The sequence below is a fragment of the Notamacropus eugenii genome, chromosome 1 (assembly GCF_028372415.1).
Source record: "Notamacropus eugenii isolate mMacEug1 chromosome 1, mMacEug1.pri_v2, whole genome shotgun sequence".
NCBI lineage: Eukaryota > Metazoa > Chordata > Mammalia > Diprotodontia > Macropodidae > Notamacropus > Notamacropus eugenii.
In genome coordinates this window covers 445243912-445263176 of record NC_092872.1, presented here as the reverse complement: position 1 = coordinate 445263176, position 19265 = coordinate 445243912, and the positions used below count along the sequence as shown (strand labels likewise).

The window sequence follows — 19265 nt, the reverse complement described above, 5'->3', positions numbered from 1 at the left end:
CATTTGCATGTTCTGCCTCATGGGATTTTTGTAAAGAAACCAGCTCATAAATCCCTTTAAAAAAGCCTGGGCTGCTCTTCAGTCTGAGTCTCCATGGTTGCAGCTCATGGAAATCAGGATTTATAGCAACATATGAGAACTGACAGGGTATATATAGTAATTGTCTTAATTCAGCACTTTCTTTGTTAAAATATGTTTTACTGATACCTTTTGTTTTCATATCACAGTCACTCAGGGGAAGGAGAGGAATCTTAACCCCCACAAGATTAAAAGCTAAAAGATCAAAACAATCTAGCAAAAGCACCTAGTAAATTGGCCACATCTGACACAGTGTACAAATTCTGTCCTAGTGGTCCCCCTCCACTCTGCCATGAAGAGAAAGACATGTTTCATTATTTATCCTCCAGCACCATTATGCAACCCCATCATTTTACATATGAGAAAGTTGAGAAGATAATGGAACATGTCCTGTGCAGCAAGTTAGCAGCTGAGCTGAGACTTAACGGATTCAAATCTACTTAGTCACAAAAACAGTATGTCTTTTTGTTCTGTGTGGGTCTCTGAAACAATTCCTTTTCAAACTTGTAGTACTTCGCTCTTTGGGGAAAGTTCTCAACTTGGAGTTTAGATTTCAGAAAGTGCAAACAAATAATGACATTTTCCTTTACTCCCTTCACCACATCCAGGAAGCTGCAGAATTTTGTCTACCTGAAAGAAACAGTCCCATTCATTTCTTTGCCTAGTCCTACAGAGCTTTTAGAAAAACTCAGAGCTGCTTCCTGCTATTTACATAACTAGGATTTGCTAGTCTATCCAGAATCTTTTCCCAGTTTTCCCTAGTCTGTAACAACCTTCCCTTTGAACCTCATGTATCACTCTCTTTTTATCTCTTTAATGCATTTATTATATAATATTGTAGACAATATAGCAAGGCAGTTATCTGCCTTGTGTCCTTTAACGTTTTAGACTATACGCTCCATGACAGAAACCATGTCTTTTCTGAACTATAGATCTCCCGTGGTAAGGCACATTCAGGACAGTGCTCTGTGCATAGTAGAAACTTAATAAATGTTTATTGAATGAATGAATTTCAGATCAGTTCTGAAATACAATATAGTCAATCTTTCTGTGCTAAAGGGTCTGTTAAGGGTAATGTTCTTAATAAAAATTAGAGGCCCACTCCACTACCTCCTCATGGTATAGAAATGACCCTGAGTTCTTGAAGGCTGTGTAATCAAGGCAAGAGTTCTGGCAAGTCCCACCAACTTGGGAAGACTTCAAGTATAGACCTAGTGATGGACTGTGCCTGTCATGTGAGTACCAGTTCATTATCACCTTGGCCTGCGCATGAATTTTTCATTCATAACAGCTCAATAATGGTACCTGTTTACTCAGTCACAGAAAGGTTGTGATCTGTGTTGATGGACAGAATGTCCATGTCCAGTGAAATCTTGTGGGTACAAAAGTAACAGAATTTACAGAGTGCCTTCTTCGTGGTGACCAGTAAGGTTGGTGGTGCAAATATTATCCCTGTTTTATAGCAGAGGAAGCTGAGATGGAAAGTGAGTTGCCCAGGACCACACGGATGTCAAGTGGCCAAGACAAATAGGTCTCCTTATTCCAAATCTGGTGTTTCTTCCATTACACCACATTTAAGAAAGAGCTCTTTGATGCACCAGATCTTGTTTCACTGGGGAAAATATACAATTTAGATTTGTTCAATAAGAAAAAAATTGGATAAATACTTTTATTGTGAGAAGTCCATATACCTCTAATAAGCTCTTATGTTCACTTCTCTGTTGCTTCCTTTTAAAATGTTGTCATGAGGGTACCTAATACTGGGTACAGCTAACCTCTTTAAGTGTACTGCCTGCCCCCCAGCCAGGCCCTTTGCATCCAAGGACGTGGTGGTTGAATTGGTTGACCAACTTCTGAAGATGAAGAGCCGTGAGTGTAATGGGCATCAGAAGACCTGGTCTCTGAGAATACCTCTGCTACTGAATCAAGTTAGTTTCCTTGTTTGTCAGATGAGTGGTATGGACTAGGCAATTCGTAAAGTCAATTTCAGTTCTAAAATTGTATGTTCTCTGGTTCCTTCTAGCTCTGACACTCTGTGGCTCGCAGAGAGCCCAGGAACCTTTACACTGTAGTAAAGGCCTTATGCGTTGGCAATATTAAGGCTGTCCTAGAAGGATGATATAAAGGAATGGGTTAACACAGGACTCCTTTTGCCTTTCTGTGATGCACTCTCTGCATTCAAGAACATGCCTCATAATTTAGCTGTTTTCAGCAGCGCAGCCCTGCACGGTGTGCCCATTCATCCATACAGCACAGGTAATTAAGTTGATATTCCAACACGGCTTCCCCTACTGACCTTTTGGAAACAATGTGTTTTGCTGCATCAACAAATTAACTGCAAATCAGATGCTGTCCTAGTAAATATGATCTTCATATACTATGAATATACTTACTTATCCCATGCTGATGACAGATACCAACAGCAACATTAAAAATGAAGCACTGACAAAGAGCAAAGAACTGTTATATCCTAGTAGGACCTTCATGTCAATTACTTTTTAGTGCTTGTCCTTCCTCATGTTCCCATTTTACATACTTTACAACACTGATGCATCCACCATAATTATTTGTGAGGATGAAGGGAGAGACAAACCACCCTCTGGCCCCATCTAAGTTTCCTTCTGCTGCAGTGTTCGGAAACACATTCTTGATATGAATAGCCCTGCTTCTGTCCTAAAGCCCAGACTTTGTGAATGCTGATCACTTGTAACTCTGAAAGTGCAATGAGCAAAGAGTCAGAAACTCATAGAATGTTAACAATAGAAGGAACGTAGAGTTTTTGAATGGAGAAACATATGTTGTCAAAGTTATATGAAACTTAGAACATAGAAAGTTAGAGAATGTAATCCTAGAGGTAAGGAGAGAACTTAGTCATAAAGCATGGAATGTCAGAATTTGAAGGAAGAGACCTTACAAAATAGAACCTTAGCACAGGAAAGGACCTCAGAGGTAATATCATCCAAAATACTTATCTGAAGAATGAATTTCCTCTACATCTCTGATAAGTTAACTGTCTACACAAAGAAATATATACTGAAACTATTTAAAAAAAAATCTTAAATGCTACTCTATGAGAAATTCATGAAACAAAAAAGGAGCACTAACCCCTGCCATCCCCTATCCTAAGGGAAAGGAGGAGATGTTCTCCTTAGGAGTTTTATCTCTGGAGGGTCCACTCACTAGAGAGAAAAGAGAAAGAATGGCATGGGACCACAGCGCTAAGCTGCATTCCCACTGATTTTGAGAATAATCTGATGATAAAACACATGATGGTGACATCTTCCAGGGTCAAGACCAAAGGGAGAAAAGCAAAATCCCAGTGGGTAGGTATTAAAGACCCCCCTGGGACTATGGGGGGAAATATGAACTTCTCCACTAATTATCAGGACACCCTGCCATGGAATACACATCTCCTAGGGGACTCCAGCTGAGCCTGTTAACTAGCAGACATCTGGGCGATTAAAGCAGTATTTCACAGTTTGTGCAGAGAAGGGTTTCATGTTCTATCTAGTAGAACATTCAACCTGAGGAGTAAGTCTTTCTTTTTTCCTCCCTTCCCAAACAAGGAAGTGTTGAATGTTGATGTAAGATCCTGAGGGGAAATAGTGGAGGTAGAAGCTCCCAGTTCATTAGGGTCATAGATTCCCCAAGTTCATAGAATCATAGAATTTAGAGCTAGAATGGACTTTAGACATCAGCTAGATCACTCTCCTTATCTTACAGATGAAGAAATTGAGGCCCAGAGAAAGGAAGTGATTTGCACATGGTCAATAAACTGGAAATTAGCAGCAATAGGGGTTGAACTCCAGTCTTCTGGCTCCAGATTCAATGCTCTTTCTACCAGAACAAGCTACATAAAGAGGAAGGAGGGGAGTTCTCACGATGTAACAGGTCACATGATCCTAGATTTCAAGTGAAAAGAATCCTTTAACATCTTCTAATTCAGCATTTCTCAAACTCTTTGGTCTCAGGATTCCTTTACCTCTTAAAACTTATTGAGGACCTCAAAGAGATTTTGTTTATGTGAATTATGTCTATCAATATTTATGACATTAAACATAAAAACTGATTTTTAAAAAATATCTATAACTTATTTTAAAATAATAAATCCATTACATTTTAACATAATATAATTTTTATGAAAAGTAACTTTTTTTAATTAGTGAGAAGATTGGCATTGTTTTACATTCTGCATTCAATCTGTTGTGAAATGTTGTTTTGATCGAAGTATATGAAGAAAATCTGGCCTCACATAAATATGTGGTTGGAAAAGGGAGGAGTGTTTTAGTAGACAAATAGCATATTAGCATTACTGTGAAAATAGTATTGACCTCAACGACCTCCCAAAAGAATCTCAGGGACCCCTTGGGGTCCACGGACCACACTTTTAGAATTGCTTTTCTAGTCCAACCCCTTCAGTTTATGGAGAAGAAAACAGAACCAGAGAAGGGAAATAACTGGGCTAAGGTCACTCTGCTAATAGTAGCAGAGCCCTGAACAGGTCATCCACTCCTACTCTCTGCTATGTATCACCTTTAAGGACAAATTTTGGAGGATTCAGAAATCCCATGATGACCAAAATAAAGCTTATGTTCAACATAACATTACCATTTCAAGAATAGCATTTTTTTAAAAATGTATCACAGTTGACTAAAGAATATTCAAAGAAAGCCATACAAGAAGTAACCATAGTCAAGAGCATGGGAGTCAAGAGAACTGGATTTAGTCCCACTTTCTGACCAACAACATGCTATGAAGCCTTGGGCAAGTCACCTCTCCTTTCTGGTTTTCTGTTTTCTCGTCTCTAAAGTCAGACAACTGAACTTGGTAATACAGTCTCTTCCAGTTCTAAGTCCTATTATTTCATTGGGGCAGGAGGTCACATGCAACAGCAGTTAAACAGACCAGGAATCCATGATTCCCTAGAATTGCCAGTTATTTTCTAAAACAGATTTTTTTTTTCTATTTTTTGACTTTACGTCAGTCAGTCAATCAATAAAAATTTGTTAAGGGCCTACTCTGTTCCAGGCACTGTGGTAAGTGAGTGCTAGGGACACAAAAAGAAACATCATCTTCAATTCCCCCTGCATCCCTCCCATCTTTTTAGAGAACCATCCCTTACAAACAAAGAATTTTAAAAAGAAAAAAAAAAAAGCAAAACCAACCAATACAGCAAAGAAGTCTGACAGTGTTTCCCACCGTGAAACCCCTACATCTGCAAAGGAGTAGAGTGATATATCCTCTCATATTTCTTCTTGAGGGCCAAGTGTAATCATAATTTCACAACATTCAATTTGGATTGTTTTGTTGTTCTTTCCATTTACATTATTGTGGTCATTGTATCTATTGTTTTCCTGTCTCTGTTTGCCTTAATTTGCATCAGTTCATATAAGTCTTTCCATGCTTTTCTATATTCATCATGTTTGTTTTATTGTTTCTTATATCACAGTAAGAGTCCATTATCTTAATGTATCACAAATTGTTTAGCCATTCCCCCAGTCACTGAACATATTTTGCTTCCAATTATTTGATACCCCAAGAAGAGTTGCTACAAATATTTTGGTGTATATGAAAACTTTCTACTTGTCATTAACCTCCTTGTGGTTTATATGCCTAGTACTGGACTCTGGGTCAAAAGGTATGGACATTTAGTCACTTTACATAATTTTAAGTTGATTTCCAGAATTACCGATTCACTGTTGTACCAAAAATAAATTAGCCTGCCTGTCTTTTCAACACCTGTCCAACATTGACTATTTCCATCTATTTTTTTGTCATCTTTGCCAATTTGCTGTATATGAGGTGGAACCTCAGTATTATTTCATTTTGCATTTCTCTTATTATTAGTCATTTGAAGAATTCTTTCATGTAGTTCTCAAGTTTGAAGTTACTTTGAAAATTGTTTTGTTTTTTCATATTCTTTGACCATTTAGTTGTTTACATATCTTAGATATCAAACCCTTATCACAGATATTGGTTACAAAGACTTTTTTGTCCCAGTTGATTATTTCCCTTTTTGTCCTAGATACATTAATTTTATTTGAATAAAAGTTTTTCAGTTTCATGCATTCAAACTTGTCTTTATATCTTCTGTAATTACCTCTTTCTGTTGTTTAAGAATTTACCTCCTAACCACAACTGTGAAATAAATGTATGTGAATCTGCTTTTCTTCTAATTTTTATGATATTATTTTGAATATTTAAGTGTAGTACCTATATCCATTTTGAATATATCATGGAATATCAGTCAATCATCAAGCATTTATCCTTGACCACCTTCATTAAAGCAAACACTCCTCCTTTGAGATTCACACTATCCAGATTTGTCAACCAGTCTAGATCCTGATTGCTGCTACCCTTACTCACCCACCTGATAACCCTGTTTTTCATCTTTATTGTGATCTTTATTCCCCCTACCCTTTAGTTCTTCCCTATGTACACTGACTACAGTGTCATTTCCCTTGTCCACTTGTTTTTGAATGGTAATCTCCCCCCCCCCCTTTTTTTTAGTATAGCCTCTTGGATTTTGTTGTTATATAAAAATGTTGTTGATTTTGTGGGTTTATTTCATAGCTTGCAAATTGGCTGAAGTGGTTAATTTTTTTGATTAGTTTCTTTTCTGATGCCCTAGGATTTTCTAAGTAAATTATCGTGTCATTAGCAAGTAAGAATAGTTTTGTCTCTTCTTTGCTGGTCCTTATTCCTTTAGTTTCTTTCTCTTGTCTTATTGGTATTGCTAGCATTTCTGGAACTATATCAAATAATAGTGGAGAAAGGGGGCATCCTTGCTTTATTCCTACATCCATTGGGAAAGTTTTAGTGTTTTCCCATTGTATTGCTTGCTTTTGGTTTTAGAGAGATACTTTTTTACCATAGTAAAAGGTATTCCTCTATGCCTGTACTAAAGGACTTTTTAATATAAATGAATGTTGCATTTTGTCAAATGATCTTTCTGAATCTCTTGAGATCATCATGTAGTTTTGCATGTTATTGTTTTTAATATGATTAAGTATGTTAATCATTATCCCAATGTTGAATCATCTTTGCATCTCTGGTGTAAATACAACCTGGTTATAATGAATGATTTGAGAGGATAAAGTGCTGCAGTCTTTTTGTCCTTGTTTTATTTAAATCTGTATTTATCAATGATATTGATCTATAGTTCTTTCTTTGCTTTATCCTTTCCTAATTTACGTATTAGGACTACATTTATCTCATAAACAGAGTTTGGCAAAATTCTGATTTTTTTGAGAATAATTTGTTGAGTATTATTTATTGTATCACAGTTGAAGAATGCCAATGCTTAAAAGATCCCTAAAACATGGTGGAGTATTAGAATTGAATTGCACTTCTTTCTCTTCCCCCTCTGCCTCCTAGCCAGTTACAAAATACCATTCCTCTTTATAGGCAAAGGAGGCAAAAATTTATCACTTTTTGTTATTAACTGCCTGGCATTTTAGGTGGGGTTTGTGCCCTAGAATTGGAGGAGAAGAATGAACTGAATCACACTTAAGAAGTTGTGTAGTATTTCACTTTTCCTAAACTGCTCTCTGCCACAAAAGAACATTTTTTAATACCAGTATTGTCTTCATAATGCTATATACTTATGAATCATGGAATGCCATGATCTTAGATGGGTCAAAATTGCAGGTGACTCAAAGGCCAATAGAAAAATGCATCGTGGATATAATTTATCTGCCACTTAGTATCACTGATGACTTGTAAGAAGGTCAGATTTGGACTTGTATTTAGATGATTTAGATGTAAGTCCCAGTTCTGTCATTTGGAATATTTGATGCTTTGGGTGAAACAGTTCTTTCTGGGACTCGGTTTACTTATCTGCAAAATTAGAGGGTAATACCAAATGATACCTGGGGACCATTCTGGTATTCAAATTCTGTAGAATAGGAGGTGGGCCAATCATTTAGCAAGTATGAGGGATAACAGATGGATAGTCCCAGGAGTATCCAGTGAAATATTAAAGGGACAAGAGGAAGAACTCTAACAAATTTAGCTCTTCAGTGGAGCATTAGTGGAATAATATAGATAAAAATAACTTGAAATAAAAAGAAATGGAAAAATTACAATTCATACCAACAGAAGAGGAAAAAAAAGAAAGGAAGGAAACATTTATGTGCCAGGTACTATGCTGAGCACTTTATAAATATTATTTCATCTGATCTTCACAACAACCTTGAGGAATAAGTGCTATTATTATCCCTATTTTGCAGTTGAAGAAACTGAGGCAAACAGAGGTTAAGTACCTTGCCAAAGGTCATACTACTAGTAAGTATCTGAGGCTAAATTCAGGTTTTCCTGACTCCAGACTCAATGCTCTATCCATTGTACCACCAGCTGCCTTTGGAGAGAGTATCCATGCTAATGATGTCATACAGCCAGTAAAGCATGGACATATGAAGTTGTAGGGCAGAGGTAAAAATAATCTCTCTTTTGAGCCTCACCTTTCCCAAAAGGACAGTATTTCCTGGATATTTCTTAGTGAGTTCTACCATATTGTTATCTCAGTACTTAAAGTGTGGAGGATAGTGGAGAGTTAGGGGGAGAAAGAGAAATGGAGAGATGTAGATCAAAGGTATGGGAGCTGACAGTAGGTTTGATCAGTGTGTTGACCATCTCACTAGAACATCAGAAAATCTGTCTTTTTGTCTCAAATAATCTTTAGAGGTTGCAGATTGAACTAGATTTTCTCCAGTGTCCCTTCCCCCTATGGCATTCTGTCCTTTAAGGGCCATTCCCATGTTCCAAGATCCCTTCTAGCTCTTACATTTAAACCATTTCCTAGCTAAAAAAATATCAATGAAATGAAGACTCAAAAGTATTTTCATTTACAGTCTTTCCTTAGCATAGCATGAGGGAATTTAGGTCCTAAATTTTATACACACATATATTTTTATTTTATATACATACTGTGCATATATATATATATATATATATATATATATATATGCACATACATACATACATACATATGAGAAAGAGTAACTACTAACATTTAGAAATGTCCCAAAATCCTGCTGAACTTCCTCATCAGTGAAAGTGTTCAAATAAAGACTGACCAATCATTTGTTAGGGATGTTACATGTTAATATCTCAGGTAAAGTTTATATTAGGTGACCTCTGAAATCCTTTCCAACTTGGAAATGATATGATTTGAAATCGTGTCTTGACCTAGGGAAGAAACCTATGTTCTCCACTTTTTCTCATTACCTCTCATGATGTTAGAGAAAATAGACTGGTACGGTACAAAGAACGCAAGACCTACAGAGAGTACCTTGATTTGAGTTCTGATTCTGCCACCAACTTATGTCATATCTCTGGGCCTCAGTTTCCTTCTGTGTAAATAGAGGGAGCTGATCTAGGTCATCTCTAGCCTTCAGATTTAACGTTCTGTGTTCTAAGATCCCTTCCAGCTTGGAAATACTAAATTTTATGATGGCCAAAAACAGTGGGAGAATTGAGCGTCCCCAGACCCTTTGAGTCAATATAATATTGCCTAACTGACGGTGAAAGGAGATTAACAGTAAAGAGTTCAATGATTTCTTCTAGAATGTTCAGTGTCTCAAATTCCTGTCTGTTGATTCCTAGTCTGGTTACATCATAACAAAGGATCCCTTAAATACCAGTGAGGTACATTAAAAACACAGTTTGATTGCATGAAACTACACAACACTTTGCCAACTAGTATTCTGAAGGTTCAGTAACATTAACTTGACCTGTGTACAATACAAACAGCTCAATAGGACATAGTTATATTCCCATAGAAATATATGCCAAGCCAAGTCTGCTGATCACAGTATTATTTAAAGTACTTCTAATTAGCTCCTTTCAAGCTAATTAGTAACATTGTACATGGCCTTAGGTACTTACTAGCCTTACATGACCCGTGGCAAGTCACTCAACTTCTGCCTTATTTTACTCAATTGTAAAATGGGGATAATAATAGTACCCATGTCACAATTGTGAGCTATTGTGCGAATCAGATGAAATAATGTTTGTAGAATGCTTAGCCTAGTGCCTGGCACCTAATAGTTGTTTCATAAATGTTTGCTCCCTTTCATCTTTTTCAGTAAAGTTCAGATAAAAATGGTTCTGGTTCCAAAGTCATTCTGTTATTATTTTATATGTTTTTATTCTTTTACAATTAATGCTCTAAAAATTGTTAAATAAGTGGATAAAATAACTGCTTTTTGTAGTTTACTAAAAGTGTTAGAATACAAACTTATCTTCTATAAACACTGAAGTCTCCTTCAGGACTACTACAGTAACAAACAGGAAAATGCTTGGGTACTTCATCCTATTGAGCTCCTATGCTAGGTCTCTATTTTTTTTTTAAGTTTTTTATGCCACGTCACTCAACATGAACATTTAGCATGGTGACATCTACTGAAAATGTTCTAATTTTGTGTGAATGAATGTTATATGTAGGTGATTGTAGGCTTCAGTCTGTGAGAATATTCCAGATTATTAGCTGAGTTTTTCAGGATGTTTTAAGGTCTGTTTTCATAGCATGTGAATTGATCGTCTGTCCCTCCATGAGAGATAAGCAAGCTTCTGGTGTGTAATTCTAGTTAAATGTCTTATAAGGTATTCACAAAGTGCTAAATATTTACAGCCTGAAATGATGTGTCACATAGTTTCTACTGTTTCTTTGCATAATCTCCATTGATTCCCTAATTCCAGGCTCCTTTTGTAATGTTTGGTGTTGACAACTTGTGCCTGGATGCCGTCATAAATCTCTCCATTTTCGTAAACAAGTCATTGTTGTCCTTACCATCCTCGGTGTTGTTATAGTTGTTGCTGCTTCTGTTACAACTAGTCATTTTTATTCTGAGTTTCCATTTCCAAGGCAGATTGCCTACAGGAATTGTGTGGTATGGAAAGCATGCCAGACTTGAGAGTCAGCAGGCATGCATTTCAAACCCAGCCCCTCCCCGTACTGGCCTCTGCATCTTTGGGCAAATCATTTTACTCTTGGGGTATCAGGTTCCTCATCTATAAAATGGGAATAGTCATCTTTGCCCCACTTATCTCTCAGGGCTGTTGGGAGAGATTATGGATGTAAAGCGTGTTACAGCTATATAAAAGTGAGTAGTTTATGATAATTATGAGTGATAATAATTCCGTCCGTTTTCAGGTAGTCCTGGAAGGGATACATTGCCTGGCCCTATCAGTTCCCATAGGAAAAACTGAACACCTTGTTTAAATTTGCCCAACCTAATCTTTTTTGAAAACCCTGTGCTGAACATAAAGAGAATTGAATGCTCTTGGCGTGTACTGATGGTTTCAGTTTCCACTTCCAGCTTCAAAGACCATGTCATCCTCGGCCTCCTCCTCCAAAGATACACCGCTGGGCACAGCCCGTGAGTAGCTGGCAGTTTTGCCCCCCTCACCCCTGCTTAACACTGCCTGGACTGCACTCTTTAACAGCATTTATTACTAAGCCTGGGCGGTTTGGATTTAATCAGTCCCCTCCTTCTCTGTGTGGCACAACTTAAAACTTGCATTTCGGTTCTCCCCTCTCTCTCTTGTTCTTGACAAGTTCTGCAGGGCAGATGAGAAGGTGGCTGGGCTGCTGTGTGTGCTGTGTTTTTCTTGGCATGGGTTTTGTTTTGAACAGATCCTTGGAGTGGTGTAGTGGAAAGATCCCTGGATGTGGAGTGAAAGGAACAATCCCAGTTCTAACACTCAGTAGACGTGTAGGCTTAGGCAAGGCATTGGACTTCTCTGACTGTCAGTATTGTCCTCTGTAAACTGAATGGGTTGGTGAGAGAGTCATGTGGTACAATAAAATGCGCACCGTATTTGGAGTCAAAAGACCAGGGCTCATGTCTCATCTCTGCCCACTTACTAGCCTTATAACCTTGAATACATCATTTTCCCTCTATGTGCCTCATTTTCTTCCTTTGTAAAATTAGAAATGGGGGGAAAAGTTGGACTAGAAGGTCTCAAAGCTTTTCTTTTGCAAATCATATGATTCCCTGACTAAATGTTCTCTCAGATCCTTTACAGCATTAAATTGGGACAACATGGGATAGTATGGAGAGAACTCAACTTGGAGTCAGGATGCCTGGGTTCAGCTTCCAATGTATAATTCAAACTCTGTGCCTCAGTGTCACTGACTGTAAAATAGAGATAGTAACATCTAACTACCTACATCATGGGCTGTTCTGAAGAAAGTGCTTTGTAAACTTTAGTGTTAGACAAGTGTGGGCTGTCATCATTATTAATTCCTGTTGTGTTTTAGCCCATGAGTTTTAAAGCCATATATGAAAAGACTTACTTTTACAAAAGAAGCAAGAGTCTGGCAGCAGAGTCTATGATTTCTCCAGATACTGATTTGGAAATACATTCAATGCCTTCTGTTTTGTGGGAAGTAAGCTACATCCAGAAACTTATCAAGCCTGCTCAAGCATAAGCAGGCATTTCTTTGCCTTTAGGAGCAGTGCAGAAGTCGAATGAGCTTCATTTAAAATGCAAGCCAAGGAGCAGGGCGCTGTTATAAGAGGTATCAGACATGAATGTGGGGCAATAAGTTAGTTAGAGAGGAGGAAACCATTCATTATGACCTATATTAATAACCTGTGTTTGATTGCCCACTGTCTCAGGGAGGGAGGGAGGAAGGGAAGGATAGATTTTGGAACTCAAAACTTTAAAAAATATTTACAAATTCGTTTTAACAGGTAATTGGGGAAAAATTAAGTATATTTTAAAAAACTATGACCTACATTAGTCATTAAAATATTAGCTAGAACCAGAGGATAGAGTTGGAAGAGATCTTAAAACACATAATGGTACATCTGAAAAGAATCTTGGACTATGGAGTGCTAAAACATAGAACACAGAATGTCAAAACAGAATCTTAAACCCCTCCTTGGAGACCATCTAATCCAGTCCTTTCCCACTGAATGGGTGTGTGTGTGTGTGTGTGTGTGTGTGTGTGTGTGTGTGTGTGTGTGTTTTGATTACTCGCTTCCAGTTTGGGTGTTCCATTATCCATGATGCAGATGTCAGTTTCCTTTTTGTTCAGAGTATATGTATATATGTGTGAACAAGCACATTTTTATCATGATTGTACAGTGTGGGGGTAATGCTGGGTTGAATATGATGGAATTATAGATTATGTTCAACTAACTGGACACTAATCAGCTTTGCAAAGTGCATGGAACTGTGCATCAAAGTACTTGGGTTTGTAGCCTGCATCTGGTGCTTACTAGCTGGGTGACCTTAGGTAAATCAGTTAACTTATCCTGAAATCAATTTCCTTAGCTGTAAAATAAAATTTGACTAAATTATTCTAAAATGCTTTTTTACTCTTCTTCCAATAAACTGCTGCCACTAATTAACTTGAATGGTTCTGCCCCCTACTTTTAAGAAGCAGTAGTGTGGTGCAATGAAGAGCCAGATTCAGAGCTAGAAGGAACATGAAAGATTGGCTTATCCTCTTCTTTCATTTTGCAGATGAGAAAATTGAAGTCCCTACAAGGCTAAGTGACTTGCCTAGGGTCATACAACTGGTCAAATAACAGAGCTAAGATTCAAACCCAATTCCAAATTCATTGTTCAGAAACTTGGATTCAATTCCTGGCTCTAACGTTGGAAATTCACTTAACTCTTGTGAGCCTTAGTTTCCTCATCTATAAGATCAGAATAACAATTATTTTGTACTCCCTACTTCAAGGATGGTTGTGAGGGAAGTCTTTTGTAAATCTTAAACATTCTATAAATGTTTATTATTATCAAAATATCTTAGTACAGATAGTAACAATAAATAATAATAAACTTCATTCAGAGGACTAAAGGACTAAACCTTTTGCCAACTTTTGTAAGCCATAGTTATCCAATGAGTGGCCCTTTGGAATTTTACTCCTTGAGGTCTTTGTTAGTATAATCCCTTTAATAATCCTGGAGGTATGGAGGAGGGGCAGGGAGGCATCTCTGGGCAATGCAATTCAGTTGTTTCCATTTGAATCAAAGCAAATCTTGCTAGCTCTATTTAATCTTTCAGCTGCTGTACATTACAGCTGTTGGTATGATCTGTTCATGTCAACTGTTTCTGCTCCCCCTGTGATTGATAACAGGTTAGGAGAGTAAACATTGCCGTAAGAAAAGCACCAGTTGTATTTCAGCTGCTTACATTAAAGTGCTAGTGGAACAGTGGATTCTACAGGAGCAAACTGAGATGATTAGAACATGCTTCTGATACCAAAATATGCTTATGTTTACATGGACTCTTATTTGGAATTTACTTGTTCTGTCATTTGTCTCCTATCTCACATGCCCTTTTGCCACCCTGGGCAGTGTAGGCTGTATTTGATGGGGTGACCTTGGGCAAGTCACACTCTGGACCTTACTTTTCTCATCTTTAAAATGAAGAGGTTGGACGAGGTGGTCTCTCAAGGCTGCTTCTAGTTCTAACGGTGGGGCAGTGACCCAAAGTTGGAAGAAGCAAGAGTATGTAACTTAGGCCCCCAGATCTCCCAGAACAGAATCAGGCACCCTAGGAACCCTCACTGTTTGTGACTTAAATGGAAGAGTAAATTTATGAGAATCTTGGTAATAGAAACCCTTGGGGTTGCAGACAGGGCTGCACATGCTCCTTTGTCAAAGCTCCAAAGCTGTTATTGTATAAACATGATAAAAAGAAATGGGGGTCCATAAGAACCTCAGAGCTGGGGGGAACCTTTGTAATCATTATGGCCACCCCCCTCATTTTATGGATGAGGAAACTGAGGCTACAGAAGGAAAATGCTTTTCCCAGATCAAACAGGTAGTGATAGAGCTGGGAACGGAGCCTAGGTCTCCTAGCCCAATATTATTTACACAAGACCATGTCATCTTCCCTACTTGAACTTGTGGAGGCTTTGCTCTCACCAAACACTGAGGGTGCAAGTTTTACCCATCAAGGCTCATTATATAACATGCCCCTTTGGTAGGAGGGGCTGGGTCCACAGCCTTGCGGAGGGAGGGGGGGGCAGTTTTGTACCAAGTCACCTATGGTGGAAGTTCAGATGTTGCCAGGACAGTTGGGTTTTCTTTATTTAAAAAAAAAAAAGAAGAAGAAAGCATTGAAAATGTCATCTGTACGAAGGGCTAGTGGGGGTTGGGGAGGAGGGGGCAGTGAAGGGGGAAGGCTGACTCTCTCCTGACTGTGTGTGAAGCTCTTTATAAGCTTCGTATTTATTATTTCTCTCCCCCTCTTTCCCCATTAAAATCAAATGTACTCGGCGCTTTTGTATTCAATACACATTTAACCCTGCCGACTTAGATTTCTCAGGTTTTAAATCCAGTGGGGAATTGGCTAGTTTCCCAACTTTCCCCTGAAGTCCCCCTTGAACAGGGCTCTAAATCCTTCTTAGCATTTTCTCCCCTGACACTGCTGGTCTCATAACATTGGTGGGGCCATACGTGTGTGTGTGTGTGTGTGTGTGTGTGTGTGTGTGTTTTCCCCCAACCCCCCCCCCAAAAAGAAAGCATAGCCAGAAAGGTGAAAGTGTTCACAGCATGCTGACAAGCCAGCTTTGCGCATCATCTTCCTATTGCAGCTTAATTAAACACTTTTCCTCTGTGTGTATCTCCCTCTGTGTCTGTCTCCCTCTCTGTGTGTCTCTCTCCCACTTGCTTCTCTCCATTCTCTGCCCCTTCATTTCTCTATCCCTTTCCCTTGTCCACCGCCTCCTTTTTCCTCAGTTCCTTTTTTCTTTCTTTCCCTTTGTGCCCCTCTCTCCATTTCATCTTCATCTCTCCTTCCTTTCCTCTCCCTTTCTGTCCCCTTCCACTTCCCCCTTCCACTCTGTGTATCTCTTCCCTTCCTATCCCTGGTTATCTCTTATCCTTTCTTCTCTCTCTCCCCCTCTCTCTTCCTCCACCACTTTGTCCTCTTTTTCTTTCTTTTCCTCCCCTCCCCATCTTTCCCCCTCCTCCGTCTCCTTCTCTGTCCCCCTCTCCTCCGCTTCCCCCTTTCTCCCTCTCTCTGTCCCTCTCTGTCCCCCTCGCCTCTCCCCCTCTCTGTCTGTTTTATCATCCCTAATGAAGCAGTCTCCTCCATCGATCCCGCTGATTGCCAGCCCCATTCCTTTTGTTTGTTGGCACTGAGCCATTCAGCTGCACTCTGACAGCTCAGCTCGTCTAATTAGCTCTGTTGTTCTTTTCCCCATGTTTCACCACGTTGCAAGTTCAGTCGAAGTTGCCACAAACTTAATCCTTCCATTCTAGCTCTAAGTTCACATTCTTAAGCTGCCTTTATTGTAGAGAGGAACAGCCTTGTGTGAGGACTGATCCCCCAGACCTTCACATCTGACCTTTCCTGCAGCCTCCCCACTCCCATCGCCTCCAGGAGCAGCTGCAGACAGCCTCACCCCAAGGAGTTTCTCCATCATCCTGGCCCTCCACTCATCCTTTGAAATAATAACAGAATATCCCATTTCTACAGCACTTTGTTCACCACAACAGAGATTAATAATAATAGTTCCTACCTCTGTAGTGCTTTACCATGTACAGGGAGTTTTTCTCACCACAAACATGTGAGAGAGAGCAAGGAAGATAATCCCTATTAACAATATGGTACAGTGGAAAGAATGCTGAATTTAGAGCTCAGAAACCTAGTTTTGAATTCCAGCTCTGACACATATTAGGTGTGTGACCCTGGTCATTCAGACAGTTAACTTCTGGACAGAAGTCAGTTAACTTCTCTGAACCTCAGCTTCTTCTATATAGTGGGAATAATTATATTTGTATTACCTGCCTCATAGGGTAATTATGAATAAAGTACTTTAAACCACTATAGAAAGGTGAATGGTCATCCTTGTTATGTACAGGTGGAAAAAGCAAGACTCAAAGAGGTTTGATAATAACAATAATCCCGGTTGCTATTGCACTTAGTGCTTTCCTCACAGCAGCTGTGAGGATGCCAAAGCATAAGGATTATTATCCCCATTTTGTAGATAACAAACCTGAGAAGGTGTTAACAGAGTCTAACCATAAAATAAGTCAGTAGAAGGGCACTTTAACTCCAGACCGTACTAATTCCAATGCCATTGCTTTTTCCATCACACCCAAATTGTCCATCATTCCCAGAGTGTGATAATCCATCCCTGTGTCATTTCTGGACTTAGGTATACATATTGACAAGGATTTAATAGGATCTAGCCACTTTCTGGACTGGGAGAGTTTAGACACGGGTGTTAGAATGTACCTGAGCACATGGGAAAATCATCAATTCTAGGTTCACTTTTAGCATTGGTTGTTCTTCCTTTTAGTGGGGGGGGGGAGGGCAGAGAATGGATGCTAATATCATCGTAATTGTTTTCTTTCCATTTTCAGCCATCATAGTACAGTAGAAAGAGCCCTAAAATTTAAGTGAGCCAGAGTGGGTGAGAAAATACAAGAATAATAAAGATTTCAGGCTTGAGGTAGGGCAGTGGTGGTTATTTGTTGGTTGGTTAGTTGGGTTTTTTTTTTCTTCAGTAGTTGCATTTGGGAGAAAAGGAGGATCCAAAAAAGGAGTGAAACAGGGTGACTAAGATTCTTTTAACAAAGCATGGAGAGAATGCAGAGCCACTCGATTCTTATTTCACTTCTGTTTCTTTGCCAAAGAAAATGTTCCTAGTACTGGAAAGGACAGAACAAATATAGCTAATAAGCAGTTGAAATTGAACATAAATAAGAAAGTGCCAACCTGCCCTTAGTGAGTTCAAGCTACCAGAAACAGGTGAACTGCATCCCAGGATGGTGAAAGAACTGGTGGAAGCAATTGCTAAGCACTCTAAAGGACCTTCAGGTGACAGAGGGAAATGGGAAAGGTGGCTCAGGATTGAGGAAGAACAAATGTCTTGCTTCTCCAAAATGAGAAGAGAGTCAGTAGTTAATCCAGCAGTTCCTTACCTTTTTTTATTTTGTGGACCCTTTTAACAGTAGAGTGAAACCTGTGGACCCCTTTTCAGAATAATGTTTTGAATGTATAACATAAAATGCATATGAAAGAAACAAATCATATTGACATATGGTCATCAAAATTTTTTTGTAAGTGTCTGGACTCAGACTAAGAAGCCCTTTCTAAACTGTAGTCCAGTCAGATTGACTTTGTTTTCTGAAAAAATTCTAACTGGATTTTTAAAAGAGCAGTCAATGAACATCTAGAAGAGGAGATGTGATTACAAAGAACCATCACAGCTTGACCCAGCACAGGCCATGTGAGGCTAACTTCATTTTCTTTTTTTAACAGGGTTACTAGGATTAGAAGATCAGGGGAACACTGCAAATAAAGTTGCCTTGGTGTTTAGTAAAGTGTTCAACAAAATCCGTCACACTATTGTTGTAGACAATGTGGAGAGGTGTGGGCTAAGCAATCATTTGGGTAGGTGAGTTCATAACTAGTTGAATGACTGAACCTAAAGAGTAGACATTAGTGAGTCCTTGTCAGCTTGGAAGGACAAGCCTAATATATATACTCAGGGATATGTGCTATGACTTACATAAAGGCATAGATGGCATTCTTATCAAGTTTTCAGATGACCCAAAGCTAGGAGGCATAGCTGGAATGCTGAACTGAATCTAAGAAGATGAATTTAATTCTTACAATTGGGTTCAAAAAACTGACTTCATAAGTACAAAATCAGGGAAATGTGAGTAGATAGCACTTTGTCTGAAAAGAGATTGGGAGTTAAGTTTAAGTGGCCTTGTAAACTTAATATTAGTTAACTTACTGAATGAACTGGAAAACCGAAACTTAAAAGTTAATGTCATCTTAAGCTGCATTGGGAGGCGTTGTGACCAAGTGAAGGGAGATGGTCACACTTCTGGATGCAAGACTCCTACTCAGAGTGCATTGGGATCATTATATTCTGTTCTAGGAAGGACAAGAATAAACTGGAGCATATCCATAGGAAGGCAGCCAAGATGGTGAAGGTCTGCGTGGTCACACCATAGGAAGATTGGTTGAATGGCCTGTAAATGCTTAGCCAGAAGAAGACCTGCTGGGAGGAAATTATATTCAAAGTGCTGCCATATAGAAGAATCTGACTTATTCTACTTGACCCAAGGCAACAGAACCATAAACAATGAATGAAAGGAAGTTGCAGAGAGAGAAATGGAAGCTTAGAATAAAGAAAAACTTTATAATCATTTAGTCTACCCAGAAGTAGAATGGGCTACTTATAGAGGTCTTCAAG

At 38.8% G+C, this 19265-nt stretch overlaps 1 protein-coding gene across 7 annotated transcripts in view; it reads left to right on the top strand.

Moving 5' to 3' along the window:
• Window positions 1–19265, top strand: part of DENND1A (DENN domain containing 1A) — a 695411-nt gene that overhangs the window by 633923 nt on the left and 42223 nt on the right. For 5 of the 7 annotated variants that reach the window (XM_072631873.1, XM_072631874.1, XM_072631871.1 and 2 more), the window contains one exon: window positions 11400–11459. The exons of the other annotated variants lie outside the window; for them this stretch is intronic. In XM_072631873.1, coding sequence (XP_072487974.1) covers window positions 11400–11459 — 60 coding nt within the window. The remainder of the gene's footprint in view (window positions 1–11399; window positions 11460–19265) is intronic. 7 annotated transcript variants of the gene reach the window in all.